At 46.0% G+C, this 27,806-nt stretch overlaps 1 protein-coding gene across 2 annotated transcripts; it reads right to left on the bottom strand.

Moving 5' to 3' along the window:
• Positions 1 to 1,497: 1,497 nt before the first annotated feature.
• On the bottom strand, positions 1,498 to 27,425 carry Nlrp4 (NLR family pyrin domain containing 4). Of its 2 annotated transcripts, XM_052713664.1 has the most exons (9): positions 27,149 to 27,425; positions 21,897 to 23,469; positions 18,632 to 18,790; positions 18,077 to 18,244; positions 14,870 to 15,037; positions 11,976 to 12,146; positions 8,034 to 8,204; positions 6,428 to 6,598; positions 1,498 to 1,591 (listed from the first exon to the last, which is right to left on the bottom strand). In XM_052713664.1, the coding sequence occupies exons 1-9, from the start codon at positions 27,423 to 27,425 to the stop codon at positions 1,498 to 1,500; spliced, it is 2,952 nt and encodes a 983-aa protein (XP_052569624.1). The 2 variants fall into 2 exon arrangements, with proteins under 2 accessions (XP_052569624.1, XP_052569625.1); XM_052713665.1 differs by lacking the exons at positions 8,034 to 8,204; positions 14,870 to 15,037 and having other exon boundaries at positions 21,909 to 23,469.
• Between the last annotated feature and the right edge of the window lie 381 nt (positions 27,426 to 27,806).

A 27,806-nucleotide genomic window follows, 5' to 3' on the forward strand; every position in this document is an offset into this window, starting at 1 on the left:
GGTAACATTGATGGGAGAGCTGGGAAATGACACAAAGTTGGGAGGAAAGAGAAGAGGGATGGATCTAGGAAGAGTCAGAGGAGGGAGGGTGAATATGATCAAAACGCAGTGTATGAGATCCTCAAAGAATGAATACAACTCTACAAATGTGCCTTTTAAATGTCTTCATCCAGAAAGAGAAGAGGAAAAAATCCTAATTGGATTCCTCGTAGGACTAACAGATCCATTCAGACCAGCCTTTCTCAGGCGCCCCCAGCATGACAATCATCTTTCTAAGGTTAGAGATGGCTCAGCAGCGAAGCTCACGTACTGCTTGTGGTGGCTTGAAAGATAATGGCTCCCAAAGGGAGTGGCACTGCTAGAGTGTGGCCTTGTTGGGGAAAGTGTCACTGTGGAGGTGGGCTTTGAGGTCTCATATATGCTCAAGCCATGTCCAGTGAGACAGACCACTTCCTGTTGCCTGCACAAGATGTGGAACTCTTAGCTACCTCTCTAGCACCATGTCTGCCTGCATGCCACCATAGCCCACTCTGATAATGGACTGAACCTCAGAACTGTAAGCCAACCACCTCAAATATTTTCTTTATAAGAGTTGCCGTGGTCATGGTGTCTCTTCACAGCAACAGAAACCCTAACTAAGACATTGCTCTTACAGAGGACATAAGTTCAGTTCCTAGCACCCATGTTGAACAGCTGGTAACTGTAACTCCAGTTCCAAGGGATCTGATGCCTTCTGGTGGCCTTTGCAGGAACCCACACTCGTGTATACACAACCCACACATACACAAAAGCATACACAACTAAGAAAACGTGCACATTAGGAAACTAGAATATGTAGATTAAATTCAGCTCTCAGCCTGTTTTTGTAAATATTTTTTTATTGCAACACACACAAATATTTGTATAAAAGTAAAAAAAAAAACCTAAGTATGTATTAACATTTGAGACTAGAAGTCAGGAGATTTACAAAATGCCTACATTATTATTTAATGTAATATAAACCACAAAACAACAGTTTCCATTATCTGAGTAGAGTGTCTGGTCTAGGCCCTCTGCTAAAGGTTTCTAATGCATAGCCAATTAAAATTTCTCCAACAACCCTCTAGGGTACCATTATTGCCTATATAACCATTATGGCTCTAGTAATCCACCAACATGCAAATCTCATTTTAAGAGACTGCCAAAGCATTTAAAGGTAAAACACTTTATATGGGGTGCTTAACGTTATCAATGTGGGGAAAATGTCATTACATGGTAGTAATTTTTAGCATGTAGGTCTTTGATTGTCCCGCAAACAAAAAGCCACATCTATCTTATGAAACGTCTGGATGGGGAGGGGGGAGGCAAAGAAATCCTATCTCATTGGAATGTTAGTGATCTGTTAATTTTTGTATACAAGTGGGCCAAAAGAAGGACCCCACTCTTGGAGGTTGTTTGGAGTCAGACTACACTCATATTTCTTGCACTGGAATGTCCACTCTTGTTTTCTGCTCCAGCTTATATACTGCTTAGGATGGTCAAGTAGGGATTTTTCTGCTCCTCGGCAATCAGAAACTCCTGGGTTTCCTTATCATAGTCAGCAATTCGCAGCCTAGAAAGACATACAAACAGAAAGCTCTAATTAATTCACTCTTCAGCTTTATAAGTTTTCTTATTTATGTGTCTGTGTGTGTGTCCCTGTATGAGTTTATGTGCGCCACATGTGTGCAGATACCTGCAGAGGTCAGAAGAGGTCACTGGATCCTCTGGAACAAGGGTTACAGCAGCTGTGAGCTGCCATGGTGGGTGCTGGGGACTGAAGTTGAGACCTCTGGAAGAGCAGCAAAAGCTCTTAACTGAAAAGCCACTTCTCCAGCTCCATCACACTTCCTTTTTGTGCTTTCCAACACTTCCTTTTCCCTCCATAATTTTTGTTTTCCAAGGTCAAGTTCGGGAGACCCCGACGTTGCCTCCAAGTGGGGACATATCCATGCTCTCCTGATTCTTTCACTAAAAACTGATTTGGGGACTGGAGAGATGGCTCAGTGGTTAAGAGCACTGGCTGCTCTTGCAGAGGACCTGGGTTCAGTTCTGCACATGGCAGCTGACAACCATCTGTAACTCCATTTCCAGGGGATCTGACACCATCTTCTAGCCTCCGAGTATACTGCATGCATGTGGCACACAGATATACATTCAGGCAAAACATCCATACACATAAAAATAAAAGACACAAAGGAAAAAATTTTAATTGACTTGTCGGTATTTGGGTGCGTGCATGTCTGCCAGAGGTCAATGCCAGGTTATTGTCCTCAGTTATTGCCCGTTGGATCTTCTTGAGACGGGGTCTCCCATTGAACTTGCCACTAATGAACTGGCTGGCAGCAAACTTTAGAACCCCCTCTCCGTCTCTACCCATGTTTCTTGCACTATGGTTACAGACACACGAGACCACAATCAACTAAAAAAGTTAATTGCTAGAATCTTAGATGGTCTTTTAATAAAAAATCCAGAGCCAGATATCAGGGTGAAAGCTGAAAGATCAGAGAAGCAGAGCAGCCAGCCACTAGTTCTTACCTCTATGAAATCCTCAGTCTAAAGAGAGAGAGTTTCTGTTTTCTCACACCTTATATACCTTTCTCTGCCCTGCCATATGACTTCCTGGGATTAAAAGTGTGTGTGCTTCCTAAGCAAAGGCATGAGATCTCAAGTGCTGGGATTAAAGGTGTGGGCCACCACTGCCTGACCTCTATGTTTAATCTAATAGATGGCTCTGTCCTCTGATCCTCATGCAGTGTATTAGGGCACACAATATATCACCACAAGATCCAAACCCAGGTCCTCACACTTCTGCTGCATGCATGTTACGTGGCTGAGCTTCCCTCCACATCTCTTACTTTGGCCACTTCTGTGGTATGAATTCTGCAACCCAACTGTAGTCTATTACAATGTGATGTCAACACCCAGAACAGTGAGTGGTGTAGGAAGCAATGATCTCATCTAAGCCTTAGGGTTTTGGATAGAAGACATGGAAAAAGGGCTTGAGAGTTTTGTTTTTTCCTTCAAGCCCCAAACAATTCTTTCCAAGATCTGAGTGTCTGGTCTTAGCCCTCTGGCTAACTTTCTCATGCATGTGTATCCACACACATACAATCACAGTCACACACACACACACACACACACACACACACACACACACACACACACACACACACCATGGTTCCGGTCTCCGTTTCAGTTCTGTATTAATTACTTTTCTATTATTGTAATAAAACACCATGACCAAGGCAAGACTTACAGCGGGGAGGGTCAGTTTGGGCTTACAGTTCCAGAGGGATAAGAGTCCATCACCATTGTGGCAGGGAGAGTGGCAGCAGGTGCAGCAGGCTGACGCTGATCTTGGGCCACGGGCATGAAGCTGAGAAAGCACACTAGGGATGGTACAAAGCTTTGCAAGCTCAGAGCCCGGCCCAGTGACATACTTCCTCAAGCAAAGCCACACCTCCTACACCTACCCAAAGAGCACTCTCAACTGGGGACCATGTATTCACACATCTGAGCCTATGGGAGACATTTTCGTTCAAAGCATCACATGTATATTCTTATGTTTCAAGTAGCTTTGTGGGAAGGACCCATGTTCCTGGGGCATATATATATTCATTGCAGCACAAGTCTCTCTGCGACTTTCCATGGTGCTGCAGGAGGGCAAGAAACAACAAGAGCAGCAAAAACTTGCCTGGTTCTGTAATATTTACCACATTATCTGACATCTATTTTTGAACTTCTCCTGTCAAATAGCGACTCCTACTTTGCAGATCAAAGCCTGCAATAGGCACAGCATAAACACGGCGGAGCTGGAATCCAGCGCAGGGCTGGATGGCTCAGGAAATGACAGACAGCTCACCTCTTTCTACCTCATTAGGCATCCACTCCGGCTCGGTACCCTTCTCAACCTCTAGCCAAAACCAAATAAAGAAATCTTGTAGGCACACAACATTTCCAGGGAGTGGAGGGGGGATTTGCAAGAGCAAATCTTCAGGAAGTGAGCCTGTATCTTCACGGGAGAGACAGCTGAAGTATAAACATTTTTTTTTTTCAGATAGGGTTTCTCTGTGTAGTCCTGGCTGTCCTGGAACTCACTCTGTAGACCAGGCTGGCCTCAAACTCAGAGACCCGCCTGCCTCTGCCTCCTGAGTGCTGGGATTAAAGGCATGTGCCACTGTCCAGTTGAGTTATAAACATTTTTTTCTTTTTTAAAGATTTATTTATTTATTATGTATACAGTGTTCTGTTTGCATGTATGCCTGCAGGCCAGAAGAGGGAGCCAGATCTCATTATAGATGGTTGTGAGCCACCATGTGGTTGCTGGGAACTGAACTCAGGACCTCTGGAAGAACAGCCAGTGTTCTTAACCTCTGAGTCATCTCTTCAGACCCCGAGTTATAAACATTTTAACCCAACATCTGGTAGGCATAGTCTACCTGCAGCCCATGGACCACATGCAGCCGAGGACAGCTATGAAAAGGTCTAGCACAAAATTATAAATTTACACAAAACGGTAAGGTTTTTTTTTTTTTGGTTTTTCGAGACAGGGTTTCTCTGTGTAGCTTTGTGCCTTTCCTGGAACTCGCTTTGGAGACCAGGCTGGCCTCGAACTCACAGAGATCCGCCTGGCTCTGCCTCCCGAGTGCTGGGATTAAGGGCGTGCGCCACCACCGCCCGGCCGGTTTGTTTTTTTTTTTTGCACACCAATTGCACAGGTTTTGAGTGTGAACTGTACATGTGTGGCCATGTGGCGATGTCAGGTTGGATACCTCAGAAGGTTTTGATTTTTCTAGAAAAGAGTGGCCTAATAAAGTATCTAAAATGAGCCCGATCTTGGGGTCTGGGGAGATAGCTCTCCCAAAAGAGTGTTTGCCACACACGCTTGAGGACCCGAGGTTAATCCCCAACACCCACATAAAAAGCTGGGGGCAGTGGCACATGCCTGTGGTCTAAGAACCAAGAAGGCAGAGACTGGTAGATTCTACAGAACTGGTTGGCCCCAGGTTCCAGTGAGGGATCCCATCACAAGAAAATAACTGAGCTGGATGGCATCTGATGGTGGATGGCATCTGAGGGTGTCCTCTGGTCTCCACACTCTCCTGTACACAATCCTCCCACGCATGTAGCCTGAACTCACCTATACACTTTCCAAGAGTTACTTTAACCTAGATAGGTTTGAAGACCATGGTGGGGAGGGGAGAGGGAATGAATCACAAAGATAAATGCTGAGGATTATAAAGATAATATATAATACATTCCATATTGATGAATATCTTATGCTGATATAAAGTGGTCTGAACATACTCGTTTGATATATATTTGTTTAGATGCCATATAGTCACGTGACAAATGCATAATATGAAGCTTTATCTAGAAGTGGACCACCCTAGCTCACTTAGTCTATCTTAAATGTTCTCAGAGCACCCCCATTAGTCTCTAGGTGAGCAAAAAAAATCAAATCCCTTAGCACAAAGCCCGTCTTATATTAAAGTGTTGAGTATTCATGCAGTTATTGACTACTGTGTTGGAAGAAAAAAATGAATGGCGGTAAGGCATGCCTTCATATTGTAGAGCTGAACAATCTTATGTCAGGACTGTCTGCATAAACGTAAGTTATATTTACAAGTATATTTATGTACTTTGTTATAGTAATGATAGTACCAAATGTCTCCAGTTCTTGGGCAAGAAAGGGCTTTATGCAATCTAATACTCTTGCAACAACAGCCCCAAGTGAGAGAACATTACCTGAATTTACTTTCAATTCGAATTTTTAAAGTATTTTACAGTGTCCCCTCCCCAAATACCAATTGACTGCCCATAGTCCCTCAGTGAGGGTGGGTTTCATGACAGGGATATGCCCGCTGCTGCAGCAGTCGCAGGATTATTATTGGTGTCACCAGCCACCTTATGACTGAATTATTTACACTTTTGATGTATGTGTGTATGAGCACGCAGAGGAAGAGGTCAACCTCAGGTATCACTCTTGACTTTTGAGATGGGGACTCTCGTTTGGCCTGGAACTCACCAATTTAACTAGACTGGCTGGCCACTGAGCATGAAGGACCCTCCTTCCTGTTTCTACCTCTCCAGTAGACTGACTGGCTGGCCACTGAGCATGAAGGACCCTCCTTCTTGCTTCTACCTCTCATGAAGGACCCTCCTTCCTGTTTCTACCTCTCCAGTACTGAGCAAAACCCATGTGTTTTTTCATGTAGTTTTTGGGGGACCAAACTCTGGTCCTCACACCTGTGTGGCAAGCACTCTATGGACCGAGCCATCTCCCCAGCCCTTATTCCTATCTTCAATTATTATGTTAAGTTATTAGCTGCACATTTCAGATCTCAGTTAATCCCTCCTTGGGCCGAAGGGCTCTTCCCATCAAGGAGGACAGAGGCCGGCTCACCCGAGTACATGCAGAGTACAGTTGTGTTGTTTCAGAGCCTCGCACAGCAGAGCCAACCCACTGCGGTCCAAGGCATTCTGCAGCAGGTTGACTCCCCACAGGGTCTTACTCTGGGTAAAAGTAGAAGCAAGGTCTTCACAACAGGCACTAGTTAGCTCACAGGCTTCCAACCTGCAACAAAAAGAACAGTTCCACGTTAATGGGTGAGCGGCGACTTGGTCATTTGGCCTACACTCACAGCACAGCCTCTCAGGACAGTCTCTTAAAAGCCCAGTGTTCATGACATCACATCCCCTTCTCTGGCAGATGTGACCACAACTGCCCATTCTCTGGATCCGTGCCTGTGGTGAAACGAACAAGTCCATTCCACTAATAGTCTGCTGTCCCAGCCCTTGAACCTGGGGGGAAACTGTACCCGGCACCAGGTAATACCTGGCTCTGAGCCTACACCTCAGGCATCTCGATTCCTTTTGATCTGGACCCCTGAAGATTCATTTTGCTATAAACTAAACTATGTCCCCTCAAAATTTGTATGTCAAAGTTCTAATCCCCAGTGCCTCATGGGACTGGATTTTGAGACAGGGTCTCTACAGAGGAAACTGAGTTATAATGAAGACAACAAGGTGGGATCTAATCTCGTATAACTGTGAAGACACAGGGAGAAGACAGCCATTTTCAGGTCAACGAGAAGAGCCTGGGACGTACTCCCTGTCTTAGCCCTCTAGAGGAACCCTGCGGACAGAACAGCATGATCTCACTTCTAGCCTCTACAGCTGCATTTACCAATAAATCTCTGCTGTAAGAGCCATCCAATCTATGTTTGTCGTGGCAGCCAAAGCAGTCGCCACATCAGTTAGTCCAGACAAATAAGTCAATGAGATGTGGGCTAGGCACATCTGTCATCTCCAGTGGACATCCATCCATGCATCCATCCAGCCATCTATGTACACAGCCATCATCCATATATGCACCCATCTATGTAATAGCTATCTATCCTATACATGCCTCAACTCATGAATACATCTATGCATGCAACCATTATTCATCCATCCACCCACCCACCTACGCATCTATGCATTCATTCAAAAATCTATACACTCATCCAACCAAATATTCAGTCATCCATGCACTCATCCAATAATCTATACACTCATCCAACCAAATATGCATCCATCCATGTAATAACCATCCATCCCATGAATGCAACCATCCCATCATCTACCCATCTACGGCATTCATTCATCCATCCATCCATCTTGGCATCTATCCGTGTATCCCTGCATCTATCTATCCATCTATACATCCATGCATGCACCATCCACCTCTCCTGCCTCTGTTCCCAACAGTGAGGTTGCCCCATATCACAGTCCCCCGGATGATCAAGTTTTACAAGTATGCCCAGTGGAGATAAATCAGACCTGGCTTGACTAGCAATGAGCCAGCATTACAGGCCCACCACTTCCGGTCTTGTGGTTTTGGAGTGGCTTGTTAACACAACCACTGCTAACTGCTACACTGTCCCTGTGAAGTTTTAATTTTTCTTTCTGCACACTAACCTCCCACCTCTGTCACCCTCAAGGACACAGCCATGACCTTGGTGACCCACCCGAGATTCTCCAAGTGACAGCCGGGTTGTTTGATAGCATCGCACAGAATCTTCACCCCAGTGTCTTCGATCTTGTTGTTGGAAAGCTGCAGACTTCTCAGGTTCTCGTTGCTGATGAGGACTTCAGCCAGGTGTTGGCAGCCGCTAGTGGTAATGAGACAACACCTCAAACTGCAAGGGAAAGATCACAGCACAGTGGTTATTCCCTGGCCCAAAGGGGAAGTGTTTCACAAGACTCAGCGATGCCGGAGACTGCAGACAGGACCGAGCCTTTCAGAGAACTTCATCTTCTCAGTGGCCCACAGAAGACAATGAGGTAAGCCAGGCACACCGAGATATTAATGATGGTGAAGCAGGTCCAACACAGTACAGTGTTATAAAGTTAAAACGGAACGGGGAGATGGCTCCGAGGCTGAGAGCACACTGCTCCTGCAGAGGACCCACGTTTGGTTGCCAGAACCCATGTCAGGCAGCTCACAGCCACCTGTAACTCCCGTTCCAGGGGATCTGATTCTCTCTTCCAGCCTCCTTGGGTACTTGCAGGCACGCGGTGCACACACATACACTCAGAAGCACACACGCATACAATAGGAGGTAAGTAAATATTTTTAAACATCAGAACAATATCCTATTAAATAATACTTTTGAGCAACTATTGACTATGGGTGACCCACATGAAAATGGAGTGGGAACACTATGGGTAACCCAAACCATTGCTAAAGCAGGAGTGGGAGGGGCTACTGTGCCACTTTCACGGTTTCTACACTTTGCATCAAGGGATGAAAGACAGTGGTGTTACAGCCTCCGCCACCCACACGGGAGGGTAGATGACTGGGAACACTTGTTGAAGTCTGCTCTTTTCCTGAACTATCTTACATCCACCTGCTTTTTATGAGCACCAGTGGACGAGATTGTTTCTGAGGAGCCCATTTCTGATTTACCAAGTACCTGTGTGAATCTAACACCGCTTTAAAAAAAAAATGTCTCCTTGTGTGTGTGCCTGCCACATGTCAGGAGGTGCCCTCGGAGGCCAGAGGAGACATTCAGATCTCCTGGAGCTGGAGTTACAGATGGCTGTGAACCACTGACTTAGGTGTTGGGAACCAAACTCAGATTCCCTTCAAGAGAGGCAAGTGTTCTGAAGTGCTGAGCCGTCTCCCCAGCTCCGCACACAACTAATCTGTGAAAGTATTTCAAGTGACGTTTTCTACCTCCCATTCTTCAGGTGTTTATATTTTTGGCTTTTTCAAAGTGCCATATGCTTTTTACTTACTCTTTTTTATTTATCTTTTTTTTTTTGAGGTAGGGTCTCATTCTAGCCCAGGTTGGCCTTCAGTTCCCAGAGAGTCTGCTAAGACCATCTCCCAAGTGCTGGGGTTACAGGTGCGAGCCACCATAAAAAGCTCCATATATTTTACAGTTTATTCTCCGAGGACGACAACCCGAATAAACCAGTGTATTTCTACTAGTGTTTCATTGAAACCCCAGTCCGTTTATGGAGATCAGACTTTCTAAAGACTACTTCAGCATTTGAACATGGATTTTTTTTCACCATTTACACTGATTTGATAATATTGCAGACAAAAGTCTCACCTGTTGTGACAGTCATATTTCTTCTAAGCAATTGAATTTGGATATTATATACTTAATTCTATCAGCTGATTTCTTGTTGACATATCGTATTGGTGGTTTGAAGGAGAAATGTCTCCCATGGCCTCAGGTATTTGAACACTTGTTTCCTAGCTGGTGGCACCGTTTGGAGAGATTTAGGTGGCATGCCTGTGCCGGAGGAAGTGCCTGTATATTTTTTTGGATTATGTATATTATATTATGAATATTATATATATTCATTCGTATCATCTACATAAAGTGATTTCCTCCTTTGTTGTTCTCTTCAGAATGGCTTCAGGAATTCCTTCCCACCTACCCGCCTGCCTAAAGAAACCTCTGGTAGGACTGCCAGGACTCTCCAATGGAAGGGTCTCCAGGCAATCTCATTTGGAAATGGAGTGGAAATTTCATCTCTGTCGTAAAATGTTTCACTTCAACTTTTTTTTTTAATTTTAGTATTTGGGATTGAAGGTGGGACCTGGTGCATGAAGGGCAAGCACTCTGCCAGTGAACTATTTCCCTAGGCCTCTTGTTCCTTTTGAGCTGGAGACGGGGTTCACTAATATATTACAGTTTTTTAGTCTCATGAATTTTTACGAATTCTTATAAATTCTTCTCTTCTCACAGTGTCTTCTGATCCACTGTGACCCATCTTCGGCTTTGCTGACACTTAAAGTATTTTTTTCTAACTTGCCAACCCATGCCATTAGGGTTTTAATAATGACATTTATATATTTCTACATGTTCTCTCTTATTCTTTTTTAATGATGTTGGGATTTATTGAAGATGTATTTTTAAAGATTTTATTTTTAATTATGTGTGTCTGTGGGGATAGGAACACGTGAGTGTGGGTGGGTGCCTGTGAAGTCCGGATGAGGGTGTCAGATCCCTCCCATGGAGCTGCAGTTAGTGGTTGTGAGCCAGCCACCTGACATTCCATGTCATTCCATTGGGGAAAACCGATTTTCCCTCTCCCAACCAACTTTTAATTAAGCATTCAGTATTTTCAGAGACCTCAAGTGGTTTATACTTTTTAAAATACTTTTTGTTCCTTCTTTATAATGCTGGGAAAATCGTAAGATACAATATATTTTAAGAGCATTAAAAGTATCTGATATTTTCAGTGGTTTTTAGTTCCTAAAAATAGCCAAAGCCATCATTAGAGGGGGAAAAAAACACATTGTGTTTTCATTTTGTTCCTTAATCCCTTCTAGGGAGGATAAAAATGTCGTGACTTTGAGGTTTCACAACAGATGACGTAAAATTGTCCTCCTAAGTCCCAGACATCTGGATTTCTTACAGAAAGTCATTTGATCGTGGAATACTAATCTACTCGGCATGGTCAAAACAACAACCACACTAAATTACCCAGACACCTCTCAATTTTATAATCTGTAATTAAGAGTCTTGTCATTTCTGTTCCCATTACAGTTAATTTCCCCCTACGTAGAATTTTCATGCATATTAACAGAGTTTCTTTGTGTAGTTTTGGTGCCTGTCCTGGATCTCGCTCTGTAGCCCAGGCTGGCCTTGAACTCACAGAGATGCGCCTGGCTCTGCCTCCCGAGTGCTGGGATTAAAGGTGTGCGCCGCCACCGCCCGGCCACACCTGTGTTTTGGGGCCCCTCTTCTATGTCTTACTCTTTCTCTGGGTTTGAAAAGTCTCCCTGTAGGCTCCTGTGTTCCAACACTTGCCCCACATGGGGGCGCTGTTTTGGGAGGTTGCGGTCCCTCTGGTATGCTGGGGTCTGACAGGCAGACACGGGCCACTGGGTGTGGGCTTAAGGGTTCTTCTATCCTTACCCCCACTCTCGGTTCCACTCTTGGCTTCCTGATGCACAAAGATGTGAAGAATTTTTACGCACACTCCTGCCACCATGAGGCCACTCTACCACGCTTTTTCTCCACCAGGAGAGATTAGAGCATTCCATACCATAACCCACAATGAACCCTGACTCCCTTAAGTCCCTTCTGCCAGGTATTCATCACCTACGATGAGAAAAATCACAAATACACCCTTCTATATCCAGAATTTAGGGTCCAGTTTTTCATGTGATGCCATCCATTCATCTTCTAGCACCCACTCCAAACATCTTAACCATCTCTTGTACCGAAGTCACAATTCCTTCCTTCCTCTCAGCCCCTTGTGTCTGTATTCTGAGTGGCTGTCCGTCGCATACCAGAACGGTGACACAGAAGTCAAGGTACAGCTCTGTCCCGGGGAGAGGCTCATCGGGAAGCTGAGGTGGGCCACTGTAACCTTCCTCCTCTTAGGCATAGATGTCAGGATTCCTAGACAGGATCTCCACTGCCAAGCTCGAAGGAACCTACCAGAGCGACTTCAGGACACTGTCCGGGAGACTCAGAGCCTTACAGAGAACCTTCAGTCCGTTGTCCTTCAGGTTGTTGGTGCCAATGTCTAGGTGGCTCAGGGTTTTGTTCCGCCTAAGAACGTCAGAAAGGTAATCCCAACACTGCTCACTGAGGAAGCAGTTGGCCAACCTGTGGGAGGGGAAGATGGGCACATGAATGGGGCGGGAGATGTAACATTTCCACAACTTTACACACAGTAACAAAATATTCAAGCAAGACAAGGAACTTCTGGCTTATCGTTTCTTCTGACGCACATCAGATCTAGTATCAAAGCAGAGTAAAATTCACTGAAAATGCTTACGTTTGGAAGACCTTCTCCAATGTTAACCTAAATCCTTTGTTAACAATGCCTACCTGGACTGAGTCTACCAGGTTGACCTCAGTCTGTGGGGAAGGCTTTGCCCTGGAGGAGATGGGAATGGGGGGGGGGTTGGGGGGAAGGTGAGGGGGACGGGAGGGGGGAGAACAAGGGAATCCGTGGCTGATATGTAGAACTGAATTGTATTGCAAAATAAATTAAAAAACAAACAAACAAAAAAAAAACAGAAAGCAAAAAAAAAAAAAAACACAAAACAATGCCTCAATCACCTGGCTTTAATGATACTTTTTATGGCTACATGATTATTGTAATATAGGCAACTACATCCATGTTGTCTTATATAATAATATGAAAAATATGCAATATGTTTTAGTTTCATGTCTGTTGCTGTGACAAAAATATCCTTACAAAAAGCACCTTTGGGGACAGGGGTTTTATTTTAACTCAGTATTCCAGATTGCAGTCCCTTATTATGGGAAGTCGAGGGGAGCAGGAAGTTGGAACAGCTGGTCACACCACATCCAGAGTCAAGGCCAGAGAGAATTAATACATGCATGCCTACTGCTCAGTTCAAGTGTCCCACTCTTAGGTAATCCAGGACCTAAACCCAGGGAATGGTGCCGCCCATAGTGGGCTGGGTCTTCCCACATCAATGAACATAATCAAGACAATCCTTCACAGACAAGCTCATGGGCCCACCTGATCTACACAATCCTTCACTGAGACTCAGGTGAGTCTACATTGTGCCAAGTTGACCATTAACACTATCCCAGTATGAAATATACAGGAATATATGATATGAAAAATTTTAATCACTTGGTCTCCTCCAAGGCACCAACCCATCTGTCTTTCTCCTCTGTATTCTAAAGACCCTAATCTTCTTCCATGTTAGCCTTCTCACTTACTCTATCCACAATGACATCAGAGGACCATTCAGTATGAAATGAGGTCAAGGGGCTCGCAAGCATTCTCCTGACTGTCCCAGCTTACAGCCCACTCTGCACGTCAGAAACAAGTTATTGACACAGGTCTATGTGTCTGTTTTAGAGACTGTAATCTGATCTAGCATCTTTTGAAGCCTAGTAATCAATCCTTTGGGTAGCAGGGGTGTGTATGGGGGGCAGGGAGGCAGATTCACTGTGGATGCAAAATTACACAGGTGCTCAAGAGCTGTATGTACAATGGTTCAGTGTGTGTCCAGAACCTGTCCACACTCTCCCATATACTAGCTCCAACCTCCTCCAGACTCCTTATAATACGCAATACAATTTAAACACCAACTCACTGCTGTGCCATACTGGTTAGGGAATAACTAGAAAAATAAATCGGCAGTTGTTCAGTTCAAAGCCAATTAAAAAATTTAAGTATTATTGTGTGTATGTGTCTTTGATGTGTGCAGGTGCGTACCACAGTATAGAGAATAGATTTATGGAGTTGATTCTCTCCTCCCACCTTTACGTAGGCTGTTTCGAAGGTTGACCTTGAACTTGCAATCCTCCTGTCTCAGCCTCTTGAGCAGCTAAAACCACAGGGATGTGCCACGGAGTGTGTTTTAAAGATTTTTATTTTTAATTATGTATATTCATGTGTGTCATGAGTGGGTGTGTCTGTATGAGTGAGGGTACCTGCGGAAGCCAGCAGAGGTTGATTCCTCGGGCCTAGAGCTACAAGCAGCTGTTAAAGTTGCCTGACCTTGGTGCTAGGAAACAAATGGGTCCTCTGCAAGAGCAGTGTGTGTGTGTGTGTGTGTGTGTGTGTGTGTGTGTGTGTGTGTGTGTGTGTGTGTGTGTTCTTAACCACCGAGCCACCTCTCCAAACCCCCTCAGCTTGTCTGCGATTCTTAGGTGTAGGCTTTGAAATTTCTGCTCTGGGCTCTTTCAATGGGCAAATATCAGAACTAATTAATTTCTCTGTGTGGTGTGTGACAGAATGCCTCGGTCACCGGACAGGATTCCTACAAATACCTCACTCTGGTACATGGGTAAGCACAGAATGGTATGACAGTTCAAGGAAAGAATGTGGAACTGTCCAAGCACCCTATGGCTGCATCCTAAGCCCAAGGTACAGTCTTAGCCCAATATGGATGCCAACAACACCCTCACTCCACCCCTATGAAGACTCACAGCTACCCACACAGGTGCCCCTTTCTTTTCCCACAGGAGGCTGACTGTCCTCTGCCGGTTTGGAATAAACAGGCCAGCCTGTCTCTTTTCCCACTGTCTGTCTTGCTATGTGGCCTCAGAAATCTAACAGCGTGTATTATGCTGTGTGTGCGCCCCTGTGGAGGAGGCCAGAGGCTGTCTCTGTGTCTTCCTCAGTTGCTCCCTGCCTCGTTTTGAGACCGGAGCTCACCAATACGGCACCACCTTGAGCATTAGGACCCACCTATCTTCGCCCCTCTGCTCCGGTTACAGAGAGTGTCACGCACTCACCCACTCACCGTCAAGCACCGCGGTGAGTGCTCTCACCCACCGAGCCATCTCCCCGGCCGGCTGCAGGTCTCCGCAGCGCCCCTCCCACCACGGCCACTTACACTAAGTGCTTCAAAACACAGTCCGGGTGGCACAGAGCCTTGCACACTGAGTATATCCCTTTGTCCAGGTTGTTGGATGCGACGTTAAGATGCCTCAGTGTCTTGCTGCTGATCAGGATGGAGGCAAAGATCTTGCAGTCATCGGGCGAAAGCTGACAGTCTGCCACCCTAGGGGGTGGGGAGAGAAGAATGTCATATTCTTCTCTGGCTTCACAACAATTTCCCTGGCTATCCCCGTGAAGGTTTGGGACCTCGCAGAACTTGACACTGTTCTTAAAAAAATAAAGGTATTTTTAATGTGTGTGTTTGCCTGCATGTATGTATGCACATCACATGTGTGCCTGGTACCTGTAGAGGCCAGAAGGGGGCATCATACCCACTAGAACTACAGGTGGTTGTAAGCCATTCAGTGCGGTTGCTGGGACTTAAACCTGGGTCCTCTGCATGAGCAGCAAGTGCTCTTAACTGCTGAGCCATCTTTCCAGCCCAGTATTTTTAAAATTAGATTTATTTATTGAAGAGAGAGTGTGTGTGTGTGTGTGTGTGTGTGTGTGTGTGTGTGTGTGTATGTGTGTGTGTGTGTGTGTGTTTAATGCCCTTGAGTTACCAGCTGTAATGTACACTACACTGGTAAATTGTGATGTGCTGTTTAAGCTTGTTGAAACTGGACTCTGGGAGTGAGGGGGTTTTCCCGCCCCAGACTCCAGTGTGTTTATTGCAAATGTCCCCTAAGACTTCTTGTCCAGGGAGGGGCTGGCCCCTCTGGGTCTGTAACAGAGACAGGAGAGAGCACCCATGGTGTGAAAACACTGTGTTCCTGGGAAGGTAGGCCAGTGTCAACAAGGTTACTATTGTTTACTGTTTAATGCTAATGGCCTGCAGTGGGAAAGGAGGGTCGAAGGGGGAGGGACTCACGGGTGGAGAGGACGCTTTACTCTGCCTAGAACTCTGTCTCCACCGGCAACTCCTATGGGGCTGTTTTAGGCTTCCCCGGTCATTTCTGCTGGACGAGCATAAGCACCTGTCTCGCTCATGTTATTTTCAGACATTATCTATCTGCTATCATTTCTTCTTTTACTTGGGGGCCCCAAAGGAATTCCCTCTGACCGCTTCAGTGAGGTTTCCCCAGTCAATTTCTGCTGGATGTTTGCTGGTCCCGACTGGATGCTATCTTTAGTTTTTTCTCTCACTGGGCTAGCCTTGTCTCTGAGAGACGTGTTGGTGCCTGATCTGACGATAATTTGCTAGTTTTCTGTGCCTTCTTTCTGCTGCTTGCTACGGATTTTTTGTTTTAGTTTTTCGTGCTATATATTCAATAAACTCAATTATTCAAAAGCAGAAGCCTGGCTACCATAGAACCATACAGAACACCAGTATCCAGGGCAGAAAAATAGGCCAAGGACTGCACATATCAGGAACTGTACTCCTCCATATTCATCCCCTGTCCCCTTTTCCGTCACTAGCCCCAAACAAGGAACCACTGTTCTCACCTCTAATACCACACAGTCTTGTCCATCTTTGAACGTTATATGTGAACCACAGGATAGGCTTTTGAATCCAATTCATTCCACAACAGTACCTGAGATCCATCTAGATCTGATCAATAGCCATGGAGTTTCTCATCTAGCTTCCTGCCCGTCAGAATGTCAACTTTTCAGGTATGAACACCTGCCATGCATGGTTCTGCATGACATCTTCCAGCAAATGGAGTCACGCAACCATCGAACGTACACTTAGCAATCAGTGAGCGCTCTGAGTTTTAAGGCATGTCAGAATCCACGGAAGCTGGGCAGAGGCAATGGTTTCCTAAGTGGCTGTAGCTATCTAGAAATCAACTTTCACATCCCATAATCAGTTTAATTAAAAAAAGGTTTAAAAGTAGACTTATGCATTTATTTCACGTGTTTTTGCCTGCATGTGTCTGTGCGTCACACGCATACTTGGTGCCTGCAGAGGTCAGAAGAAGGCACAGATCCCCTGGAACTAGAGCTACTGATGGCTGTGAGCCACCACGTTGGGTGCAGAGAATTGAACTCGGATCTTCTGGGAGAGCAACAAGTGCTCCTAACAGCCCAGTGTTTTAATTTTTTAAAAATGATATTTACTAATTTATATGCCTGTGGAGCAAAAGAGGACAACTTGTGGAAGTCGGTTCTTTCCTTTCTCCACGTGGGTCCTGGGGACAGAACCCGGGTTGTAGCTTTGGCAGCAGGTGCCTTAACCCACCGATCCATCTCACCGGCTAGTGTCGTCAGTTTTTAAGGTGACTAAGTTTGCACATGAACGGTAGAAAAACAGGGCCGGTTGTGGTGGTGCACGCTGGTAGAATTTGCTGAAGGAGGCGGAGGCAGGAGGATCACGAGTTTGAGGCCAGCCTGGGCTACACATTTTAGTCAGGTGGTGGTGGCACATGCCTTAAATCCCAGCATTCAGGAAGCAGAGCCAGGTGGAGCTCTGTGAGTTCGAGGCCAACCTGGTCTACAGAGCGAGTTCCAGGACAGCTACTGGACTGTTACACAGAGAAACCCTGTCTCAAGCAACAACAAAACAAAACTGTAGTCCTCCTGTGGTTTTGACTGTCAGCTTGACACAATCTACAGTCACCTAGAAAGGGAGTCTCAATGAGGAATTCTCTAGATAGGGATGACCTGTGGGCATGTCTAGGGTGATTTCTTTCTTTCTTTTTTTTTTTTTTTTAAGATTTGTTTATTATGCATACAGTACTCTGTCTGCATGCATGCCTACATGCCAGAAGAGGGCACCAGCTCTCATTACAGATGGTTGTGAGCCATCATGTGGTTGCTGGGAATTGAACTCAGGACCTCTGGAAGAGCAGCCAGTGCCCTCAACCCTATGGGCGATTTCCTGATGAAGTCAACTAAGGTTACGGTAAGACCCACCCACCGTGGGTGGCGCCCTTCCTCAGGAAGGAGGATCCTGAACTGTACATAATGGAGAAGGTTGGCTGAGCACTAGCATGCAGACATTCATCTACTGCTCTTTGCTCTGGACTGCGATACGGCTATCTGCTTGGAGTTTCCGCTACCCTGACTTCCACCAGCGGTGGCCCCATGAGCTGGAATTCTGAATTCAATGAACCCCCTTTACTCTAACGGTGCTTCTGCGGGGGTGTTTTTTGTTTGTTTGTTTGTTTGTTTAAATCACAGCCAGGAGACGCCGGCGAGCCAGGCAGACGCCGAGACTTACAGCAGCTTTTCTATGTTGCACTCCGTCTGGCTCAAGACGTCGCAGAGCAGTTTCACGTCGCTGTGGGAGAGGAACGTGAGGCTGAGGTTCAAGTGCTGCAAGTTATGGTTGTGGGTCAACAGGTCGAAGAAGAGGTGGTTGTCGCACAGGAAGGACACGTTATTCACCCTGCGGAACAAAGAGATCCGTCAGTCCCCATCCAGCCCGCGCTCCGTCTCTGACCGTCTATGTCCCATAATGACCCAGCGATCACAGCTCACTGGTTGTCAAGGGGGGTGATTTTTCTCTTCTACGTGGAACTCTGAGCGATGTCTGGAGGCAAGGTTGGCTGCCACAAGAGGAAGCGGCCAGCAAGCAACTAGAAAGAGGAGCCCGCACGCGCTCTTCTCATCCTACAATTCACGGGACAGCCCCCAGTGAAGAATGGTCGGCAGCGGCCGCTAGCGGTGCCACGCCGGCCAGACTGTAAGCCTCCATTTACGCAGTTAGCTGAAAGGTAGTGGGGGCTTAGTTACTTCCGTGATATGACCGAATCAAAGTTGACCTTTAACTTACTCAAGAACTTGAGGGGCACAGCTCGGATGCTTCAGATGATTATACAAAACCAAAAAGGCTGACTCGTCGAGGTTGGTGTCTTTCACCTGGAGTATCTGGATGTGGTTACTCCTTACGAGCACGGAGCACACCTCTTGCCAGCAGACGAGTAGCTTTTCCCTGGAACGGAGGAGAAAGGAAGACATTCCGTTGTTGAGAAGTTAATTCACGGGGCTAGAGAGATAGCTCACTGGATCAGAGCATCTGCTGTTCTTGCAGAAGACCCGAGTTCAGTTTCCAGCCCTGACATGGTGGCTTACAACCATCCTTAACTCCAACTCCAGGGCAATGACATCCTCCTTCTGGCCACCACAGGCACCGTATGCACACGATGTGCATGTAGGCAAAACATTCATACACGCCAAACAAAAATAAATGATAAAAGTCTGCCAGTGCTTTCAAATCCCACTCATTTACAAAAACAGTTAAGTCAATCCATTCACAGCGCATGAGTGTAGCAAACTGACTCCCCAAGTTAGGGTAGCCACCTAAGTTCAGGCTCGAAGTTCTTAGCCAGACACGGGGCAAGGTCTGTGGGGATTCTGTTGTTATAGTTTGAGGGTAGAGGTACAGTTCGTATCTATTGGGTAAAGGCCGGAAGTGTTTCTGAGAACCTTAAATGTTGGGAACCAGGTATGGCTGGGACATTCACCTACACTCCCCGCTCCCAGGGCAGGATAGACAACCCAGATGCCTTGGTGGTGCTGAGGCTGAGAATTCTGCCTTACAGATAACCTTGCTGGTCTTAGAATGAGAATGAGGCAGGATGCCAGAGCCACCCAGTCAGAAGTTAGAGCAAGAATCTCCTGGGCTCAGGCTTAGCTGTGACTATGTGCTGGGCATAAAATAATAAACCTGACTTCTCTGCCCACTTTCCCCACCTCTAACAGGATAATCAAATTTGCCTTCTAACAGTTCTTTCTCTCCTTCCCTCCCTCCCTCCCTCCCTCCTTCCCTCCCTTTCTCTCTCTCTCTCTCTCTCTCTCTCTCTCTCTCTCTCTGTGTGTGTGTGTGTGTGTGTGTGTGTGTGTGTGTGTGTGTGTGTGTGTGTGTGCGTGTAGTTCAAAGGACAACTTGTAGGGATCAGTTTTCCTACCATACAGTCTAAAGGACTGAACTTAGGTCATCAGACTTGAGTACAGCTACCTTTAAGTGCTGAGCCATCTTGCCAGTTCACCTTACATGATTTCTGAATGAGTCAGTTTATAACATGTTTTTGTGTGTGCATGTTTGCGAGTGCATGCACCTGTCCATGTGTGTGCATGTATGTGCTTGCATGTCTCTGCCTCCCTAGTGCCGGGATTATAGGTCTTTGTTGCTACGCACAGCCTTTTTTAAAACAATGTGGATCCTGGGGTTCTCATACTTGTATAGCAACTGAGCCATTCCCATACTCCCAATAACATTTTACTTTCAAAAGGCAGTTTGCAGTTGGGAGATCAGGAAAGTCTGAGGGGGGAGGGGGAAGAGACTGAGTGTGACCCTCATATCTCGGAGGGGCAGAAAACACACGGGACAGAGACCACCACACTCCATCCTCACAATAGGGTGGGTTAATACCACTGCTGTTTTGATGATGAGGTCACTGGAACTAAGAAAAGGGAAGTTCCGAGGGTAAATTCCAGGGCTCCTAAAGAGTCAACCTAGCCTGTGCTGCTGCCAAAGGCTCAGAAGTTTGCCGCCAGCCTTGATTACAGAATGGAGAGAAGGCTAGACCGTGTCTCAAAAAAAAAATGAGCTGGGGCCACAGTTCCTGGTAAAGTGTTAGCCTAGTATATACAAGGCCCTGGATTCTAACCTCAGGATGGAAAATAGAGCCAAGAGATCACAAATTATACACATGTATTTCTGTTGTTTGACTTTTTCTTTTGGGCAAGGGGGAGACAGGATCTCACTCTTTAGACCAGACTGACCTGGAACCTACTATGTATGCAGCCCAGACTAGTTTAAAATGCTCAGAGATCCTCTTGCCTCAGTTTCCCCAAGTGCTGGGGTTACAAGTGTGAGACTCCATATGTGACTCAGCTTGATTACTATTTTTTATTCTTTAGATATACTGTCTTATGGATTCTAGGCTTGCCCTGCACTTGCTATATAACCAAGGACGACCCTGAGTTTCTGATGGGCCTCCACTACCTGAGTGGCTTGGCTTACAGGCATGGACCACTGTACTCAGTTTTCTATGATGCTGGGGAGCAAACCCAGGACCTGTGCGTTACTATAGTAATACTATGCCAACTGCGCCACGTCCTTGGCCCCTGGATGTGACGAACTGATACATCACCTGCTACTCTATAAATAGGCACAACTAGTAATAATCAAAAAAGCCAGGCATGGTGGTGCATGCCTTTAATCCCAGTACTCTGGAGACAGGCAGATGGAGATCTGAGTTCCAGGTTTGCCACAGCTACTTGTCTCAGAAAAAAATTAACAAAAAATAAGCAGTAAGATCAAATAGCCTACCCGGGCTCAAAATGGAGCCCACTGGACTGGAGACAGTGCACCGGTAACTGAAGAGTGCTCGTGTTCCTTCAGAGAGTAAGAACTTGGATCCCAGAACCCACACTGGGGCAGTCCACAAACCGTCTGTAATTATAGCTCCCGGGGACCAGATGCCCACTTCCAGCCACGGAGGCCATCTCTACACATGTGCAGACTCGCACACAGTCACATACACATAAAATAAAAAAAAATCTTCGAAGAACGGAAGCTGTCGGGCTGGGGAGGTGGCTCAGCCATTAAAGGCGAGGCTCACAACCAAAAACGTAAGAAGCTGTTGACAAAAAGTGGCTTTTGTGTTTTTCCCCTTAAAAGCTCTATTTTGTTTTAAAACGTATTGTTTAAAGATATATTTCTATTAATTGAAACAGAATTATATCGCTTTCCCCCTCCCAGCCATCACGCCCTCCACTCTCAAACTGATAGCCTTTTAATTTATATATATATATATGTATGCACAAACACACACACACATATACACACATGTATATATCCATATATATGTATAAAATGTACACACACACACACACATATACATATATACACATACATACACACAACCTGCTGAGCCTGTTTTTGTTGTGTGTGTGTGTATGTGGTTTCTGGGCTGGACCCTCAGCATTGGATAACCAGTTAGGGTGAGTTTTGAACCAGGATTCTCTAGCCATCATCAATCCACAGGGGCAGAGTCCGAGCACGAGATGGAAAAGACAGTGAATGGACTCACATATAGCTATACTCCTGTTCATGCTGCAGGACATCCTGGGTTGAAAAGGAGAGTTTCCTCAGTGTAGAACAGTACTTTAAGCAGTAGGCGGCGACAATCAGATCAGAATAATCCTTAGCCACGAACTTGATATGCTGCATGAAGCTCATGGCCTGCATGGTGAAGACGTCGTCCTCCAGCTCATACAGGCAGTAGAACAGCTTCATGCCGTCCACTTCTTCTTGAAGGTCTTCGTTGACGCTTATCGTTTCCAGGCACTCGTACAGCGTCTCCTTTACCTTCTGGGACAGCTGGTAGCCAAAAAACACCTCTAGCTTTTCTTGTTCCGATTTGTGCAAAAGGCCAAAGATGAAGCAGCCCAAAAAAATCCACTGTACTTTCACTTTCTTTAGAAACGTAAAGAGGAGTGTCTTGATACTTCGGACATCCTTGCTCGGGTGGTCCCCATGGCTCTTCACCAGGTAAAAGAGGGCGGCACAGAACTCCTGGATAGACGGGTGGAAGAATGTGTAAAAACGCTTGGATTCCCTGCTCTTCAGAAGCAGCTTGATGTCCAGCAGTGCCGAGATGTCGCCGCTGAGGATCCCCCCTTTCCTGAGGTCCTCCTCACTGAATGCAAACTTGTCGGTCCACACGCCCTCGGCGGCCAGGTGACACAGGCTCTGCAGCAGCTCCCGGCTCCGCTCGCTTGGACGATGGGCACGTTGGGGAGTAAACAGACTCAAGATGTAGGCGGTATACACGGAGGTGGTACGTCGGCAGACAGAGACCGGGTCTCCTCCCTTCTCTATCTCATTTTTCAGACAAGTAGCCACCACCCAGCAGAGCAAAGGGACCTGGCATATACTGAACACCTGTTCGTTTCCTCTCACCAGCCTGAAGACCTCTTGGGCTCTGTTCCTATCTTGGAACAAGCCTCGGATATACATCTTCCTACTGCTCTCATCGAAGCCCATCATGATTTTCATTTCTGTGTAGTCTATCCTGTCCTCCAGTTTATCAAAAGTCTCTGGGGTAGCTGTGAGGAGGAGAGAGGCTTCCGGGAGCATCTTCCTCCTGAGCAAACTGCTCAGCAGTATATTCACTGGCCGCTTCTCCACCCAGTTATCACACAGCTCCAGCTCTGGTTCGGTCAAGTCACAATTCAGCCCTTCCAGGCTGTCAATGATGAACAAGAGTTTCTCCGGTTGGGAGAGTATCTCCGCTATGGGAGCTGAGGGGCTGGGCCACTCCCTGGATATCAGTTCGGCCAGGCTCGTTGTCTTCAGTTGCTTCACGTCTTGACAGCAGAGATAGAAGATGTAGGAGAATTTACTCTGAAACACCAGGCCTTCTGACCAGGCCAGCATTAACTTTGCCAACATCAGCGTCTTGCCGATTCCTGCCACTCCTTTCAGAAGCACCGTGTGTGTTTTCCTCTCGGTTATCTTGGAAACAAAAAGGTGCTCAAAACGATTACATTCATCCTGGGTGAACTTCTGCTTCAGGAAATCCTGAGTTGGGATGTTGAACTTTCTGGACCAATCCTGGGTCAACTTATTCTTCAAATGAGCCTGATAGATCTTTGAGTGTCCTGAGAGGAAAAAAAAAATCCACAACACATCAAAGTTAAGCATTCACACATATATGATCTGACCTTGACATTTTAATTCTCAGGATGTACCCTTAAAAAAAACACTATGTGTGTGTTAGTGGTTTCTTGTGGTTGTGGAGCTCAGAGGCATTGAAACCCCTCCTCCCACTGAAGGAGATACATCTGGCCATGAGCCACCCCACATGGGTGCTGGGAATTGAACTCGGGTCTTCTGCAAGAGCAGGGCATGCTCCTAACCACTGAGTCATTTTTTCAGCCTGCTTACGATGGATGTTTTTAGGAATCTGTAAGCTGTGGGCCCAGAATAATGCTGGTTAATGTGAGCTTTTCACTGGCCCTGGGCACAGCTTCCATGTGTGTGTCTCATGAATGTTAGGTTAACTATCATGTGCTGTTTCAGCAAGCACTTACACATCCCGGGTCTTAAGGGGTCCCCATCTCAGCCACGCCCCAGGGGCAGGTCATAGGCAGGTGTGGCAGTTACTTGTTGCCACACTAGGGGCAGTGCTTGGAGGTCAAAGCTGGAACAGTGACCCACTACACTCAATTGGGAGTATCACTTGAGAGGATACGCTCTGCCCTGCTTGGGACTCTCCCTGTCTGGGAACCACAGATGGCTCTCTGAAAGAGGCCTCCCCAGTCAATTTCTATGGAATGTTTTGTGTGCCCATTTTGATGATGTTTTGCTATGTATCTACCCACCTATCACCTCTCTACCTACCTATCACTTACCTGCTATTTATGATTTTACTTTAAATTGCTATGGACTTAATCATTGTATTCATTCAAAACCCAAAGCATGGCTATCATAGATAATTCTCTAGGCCATACAGAACCCTGTGCTGTGCATAGCTGTTCTCCTGGGACAGCAGAAAGACCAACTAGGTATGGAAGACTGCATGGCCCCCCAAACTTGTCAACCTGGACCACATACATAGATGCACATACCAAGAGAGTGTAATTGCACATGGTTACCATGACAGCACCAAACTGTAAAAAACTGTATCACGGTCAATGGAAGATTGACTCCATTGCAATGAAAACAGGTACTATCACGCTGACATTAAAAGTTTAGAATTAATGGGGCTGGAGAGATGGCTTGGTAGTCAAGAGCACTGGCTACTCTTCGAGAGGACCCGAGAATGGTTCCCAGCACCCACATCAGGTAGCTCACAATGGCCTATAACCCAGTTCCAGAGGGATCCAAGGCCTCTGGCCTCTGCAGGCACTGCACTCAGACATGTAATCCCACACAAAGACCCACACACATACATGTACTTTTTAAAAGTTATTTTTAAAATGTCCAATATATACAACCTCCTACATGTAAGGCGTAAAAGTGAGAAGGAGTCTATTTAGGGGGCTAGAGGGAACTAGTGGGAGGGAAAAAAAGAAGAAGAGCCACGGGGGCGGGGCGGGCAATACTGTAAGCAAAGCACAATGATAGACACACACACTTATGAAAATCTGATACTGAAACTCATGGTGTATGCCAAGTATAACCATTTTTCAAAGGTGTTCAATAAAAATGAAAGGCAGGTTGGGTGATCAATGGAGACTGACGAAAACCAAGACAAACTGCATATGTAAAATGTCTTAATGAAATTTAAGAATCAACGAGTTGGGGTCTTAGGAGGTAAAGGCATTTGCCCTCAAGCCTGATGACCCTGAGTTTGGTCCCCAAGACCCAAATGACAGTAGCAGAATTAACTACCCAAAGTTGTCCTCTGACCTCCACCATGGTATGCAAGTGTATGTGTGTCCATACACAAATAATAATGTAAGAAAAAGTCCAAAGAAGCCAACAGGTGGGTTTGTTATTGATTATAAGTAGCTGAACAGGGAGTGAAGGGAACAAGGACAGTTAGAAACAAAAGCCAGCCTAAAGCACAAAAAGATAAAAAGATATACATAAGGCATCGTATGAAGACCTAACACATGGGGCTCCTAACACTGAGATGGCTCAGTGGTTAAAAGCACCAGGAAGATCTCTGTGAGTTCGAGGCCAGCCTGGTCTACAGAGCGAGATCCAGGAAAAGGCGCAAAGCTACACAGAGAAACCCTGTCTCAAAAAACCAAAAAAAAAAAAAAAAGCACCAGGAAGACCTGGGTTCAGTTTCAAGCATTCACAGAGAGGCATCCACATGACTGTTCAGTACCAGAAGATCTAAATACCCTCTTCTGGCCTCCTTGGGTAGTGTACACACATGGTACACATACATACATCAAGGCACACTCACATACACATGAAGTAGTTCCTAATTGTTCTCCTACACTTTAATCCTAAATTAATGATTTACTCTGTACACCTGGAGTCTTCGGAACAAGTGGGAATAGAATTAACAGCACAGAGACAATTTTTAAACAACAAAGACTGGGGAGTAAAGACTATTTTGTAGCTGCAGATCTAAGATTATCACTGACTCACAAACACAATGAGCTTGGGGGAAAAATTCTATCTAGGCTTCTAAAGTAAGACACCAGAACTTCAAAGACAAGAAATGAATCGAACCCTAAAGCATCCATATTATTATTTTTTTTCCTTCAGTTTTTCGAGACACGGTTTCTCTGTGTAGCTCTGCGTAGCTCTGCCTGTCCTGGAACTCGCCCTGTAGACCAGGCTGGCCTTGAATTCAGAGATATGCCTGCCTCTGCCTCCAGAGTGCTGGGATTAAAGGCGTGTGCCACCACTGCCCACCATAATATCTTAAATCAGGATACATATAGTGCGTGGCTCTTAAAAGAGTACACTGTTTATGAAACATGGCTTTTCTGTTATAGAGTTTTGCTTGTTAAAGATCGAAACTGACACACAGAGACTGAGGACTCTTGTGTTACACCAGATTACACAGTTGTTTCAAACACAGACAAGACGTGTACGTAGGGGGTGAGTAGGGGGAGGGGCACAGTACACACGCAGAGGCTGACACTGGGTGTCTGCTTCAGCTGCCCTACACTTTCATTTTTTTTTTGAGAGATTTGTTTTATTTTATGCCTAATGGGTGCTTCTGTCTGCACACATGTATGTGTACCACATGTGTGCAGTGCCCTCAACGGACAGAAGAGGGCGCTGGATTCCCTGACACTTGGGTGTTGTAAAACCACCACATAGATTCTGGAAACTGAGCCTAGGTCCTCTGTAAGAGCAGCAAATGTTCTTAACCACTGAGTTACCCCTCCAGCCCCTCCATTTCATTTTTTGGAGACGAGTTTCTTCTCAGCTGGCTTAGAACTCACTACGCTGAATGGCCAGCTTGCTACAGTACCTGGCTTTTACACGGCTGCTGAGACGTTTACCCAGATGGAGCCACCTTCCTGGCCCCCATGATGTGATCTATAAGCAGGTGCTTTCTGCTGCTGCTAGCCCAAATCCACAGAGCCACCACCTCACTCTGGAGCTAAGTCTCCAGTTTTGATGCAAGGGTAAAATCACTGAGGTCCTGAGGTAGAAGTTGAACAATCTAGGTAGGTTAGGGCATGAAGCCCTCACACATTTGACTACACAGATCAGAGCTAACATGTCAACATGAATCTGCCTCCTTCCTCAAGAAGCATAATGTCCCCCCGACACCTGCTGGTCCTATGGTAGATGGGCATGAGGAAGCGTTATCAAAACTATGACATGATCCGCACTGTAAAGACGCTTGAACCAACTCACCAGCAATCTCTCTTGCTGCCCTCTCACTGAGATCATTCCTATTGATGTTCTGGAAGATTCTGAAGGTCACATCCCAGGCTTTCTTCTCCTCATAGTATTTCACCAGGAGGTTGGCAAGGCTTTCCCGAGAAGCCTTCTTTACTTCGGTCCAAGGAATCTGCTTCAGCCCGTATTGTATGATCTCCTGCTTGAGGACCTCCTTAAACTTCATAAATTCCTTCTTGTTTAGTTCTTCCAAGTACCACATAAGGCCATAATCAGAAAAGAAAGATGCCATTCTGTCTTACGGAAGAACAGACGCGTCTCCAGAGAGACGAACTCCAACAGTGAGAAACAGATCGGATCTGTGGGAAAATCAGGCAAGCAGTGAGTTGTTAAAAAAAATGGGGCCAAGGGATTGCGGAGGTGGCTGAGCTGGTGACTTGTTTGCTGAGCAAGTTTAAGGACATATGTTTGGATCCTCGGCACTAATGCAGGAAGCAGGGTGGGGTGGCATAGCCCTGTAATCCTACCACTGGAAAAGCAGAGACAGGAGGATTCTTCGGACCTGCTGGCCAGCTCGTCTAACCAAATTTGGTGAGTTCCAGGTTGACAGAGAGACTAGGTTCCCAGTACCCGCACCAGTGTGTGTGTGTGTGTGTGTGTGTGTGTGTGTGTG

Source organism: Peromyscus californicus, unplaced genomic scaffold (genome assembly GCF_007827085.1).
Source record: "Peromyscus californicus insignis strain IS unplaced genomic scaffold, ASM782708v3 Scaffold_4__1_contigs__length_199733344, whole genome shotgun sequence".
Lineage (NCBI taxonomy): Eukaryota > Metazoa > Chordata > Mammalia > Rodentia > Cricetidae > Peromyscus > Peromyscus californicus.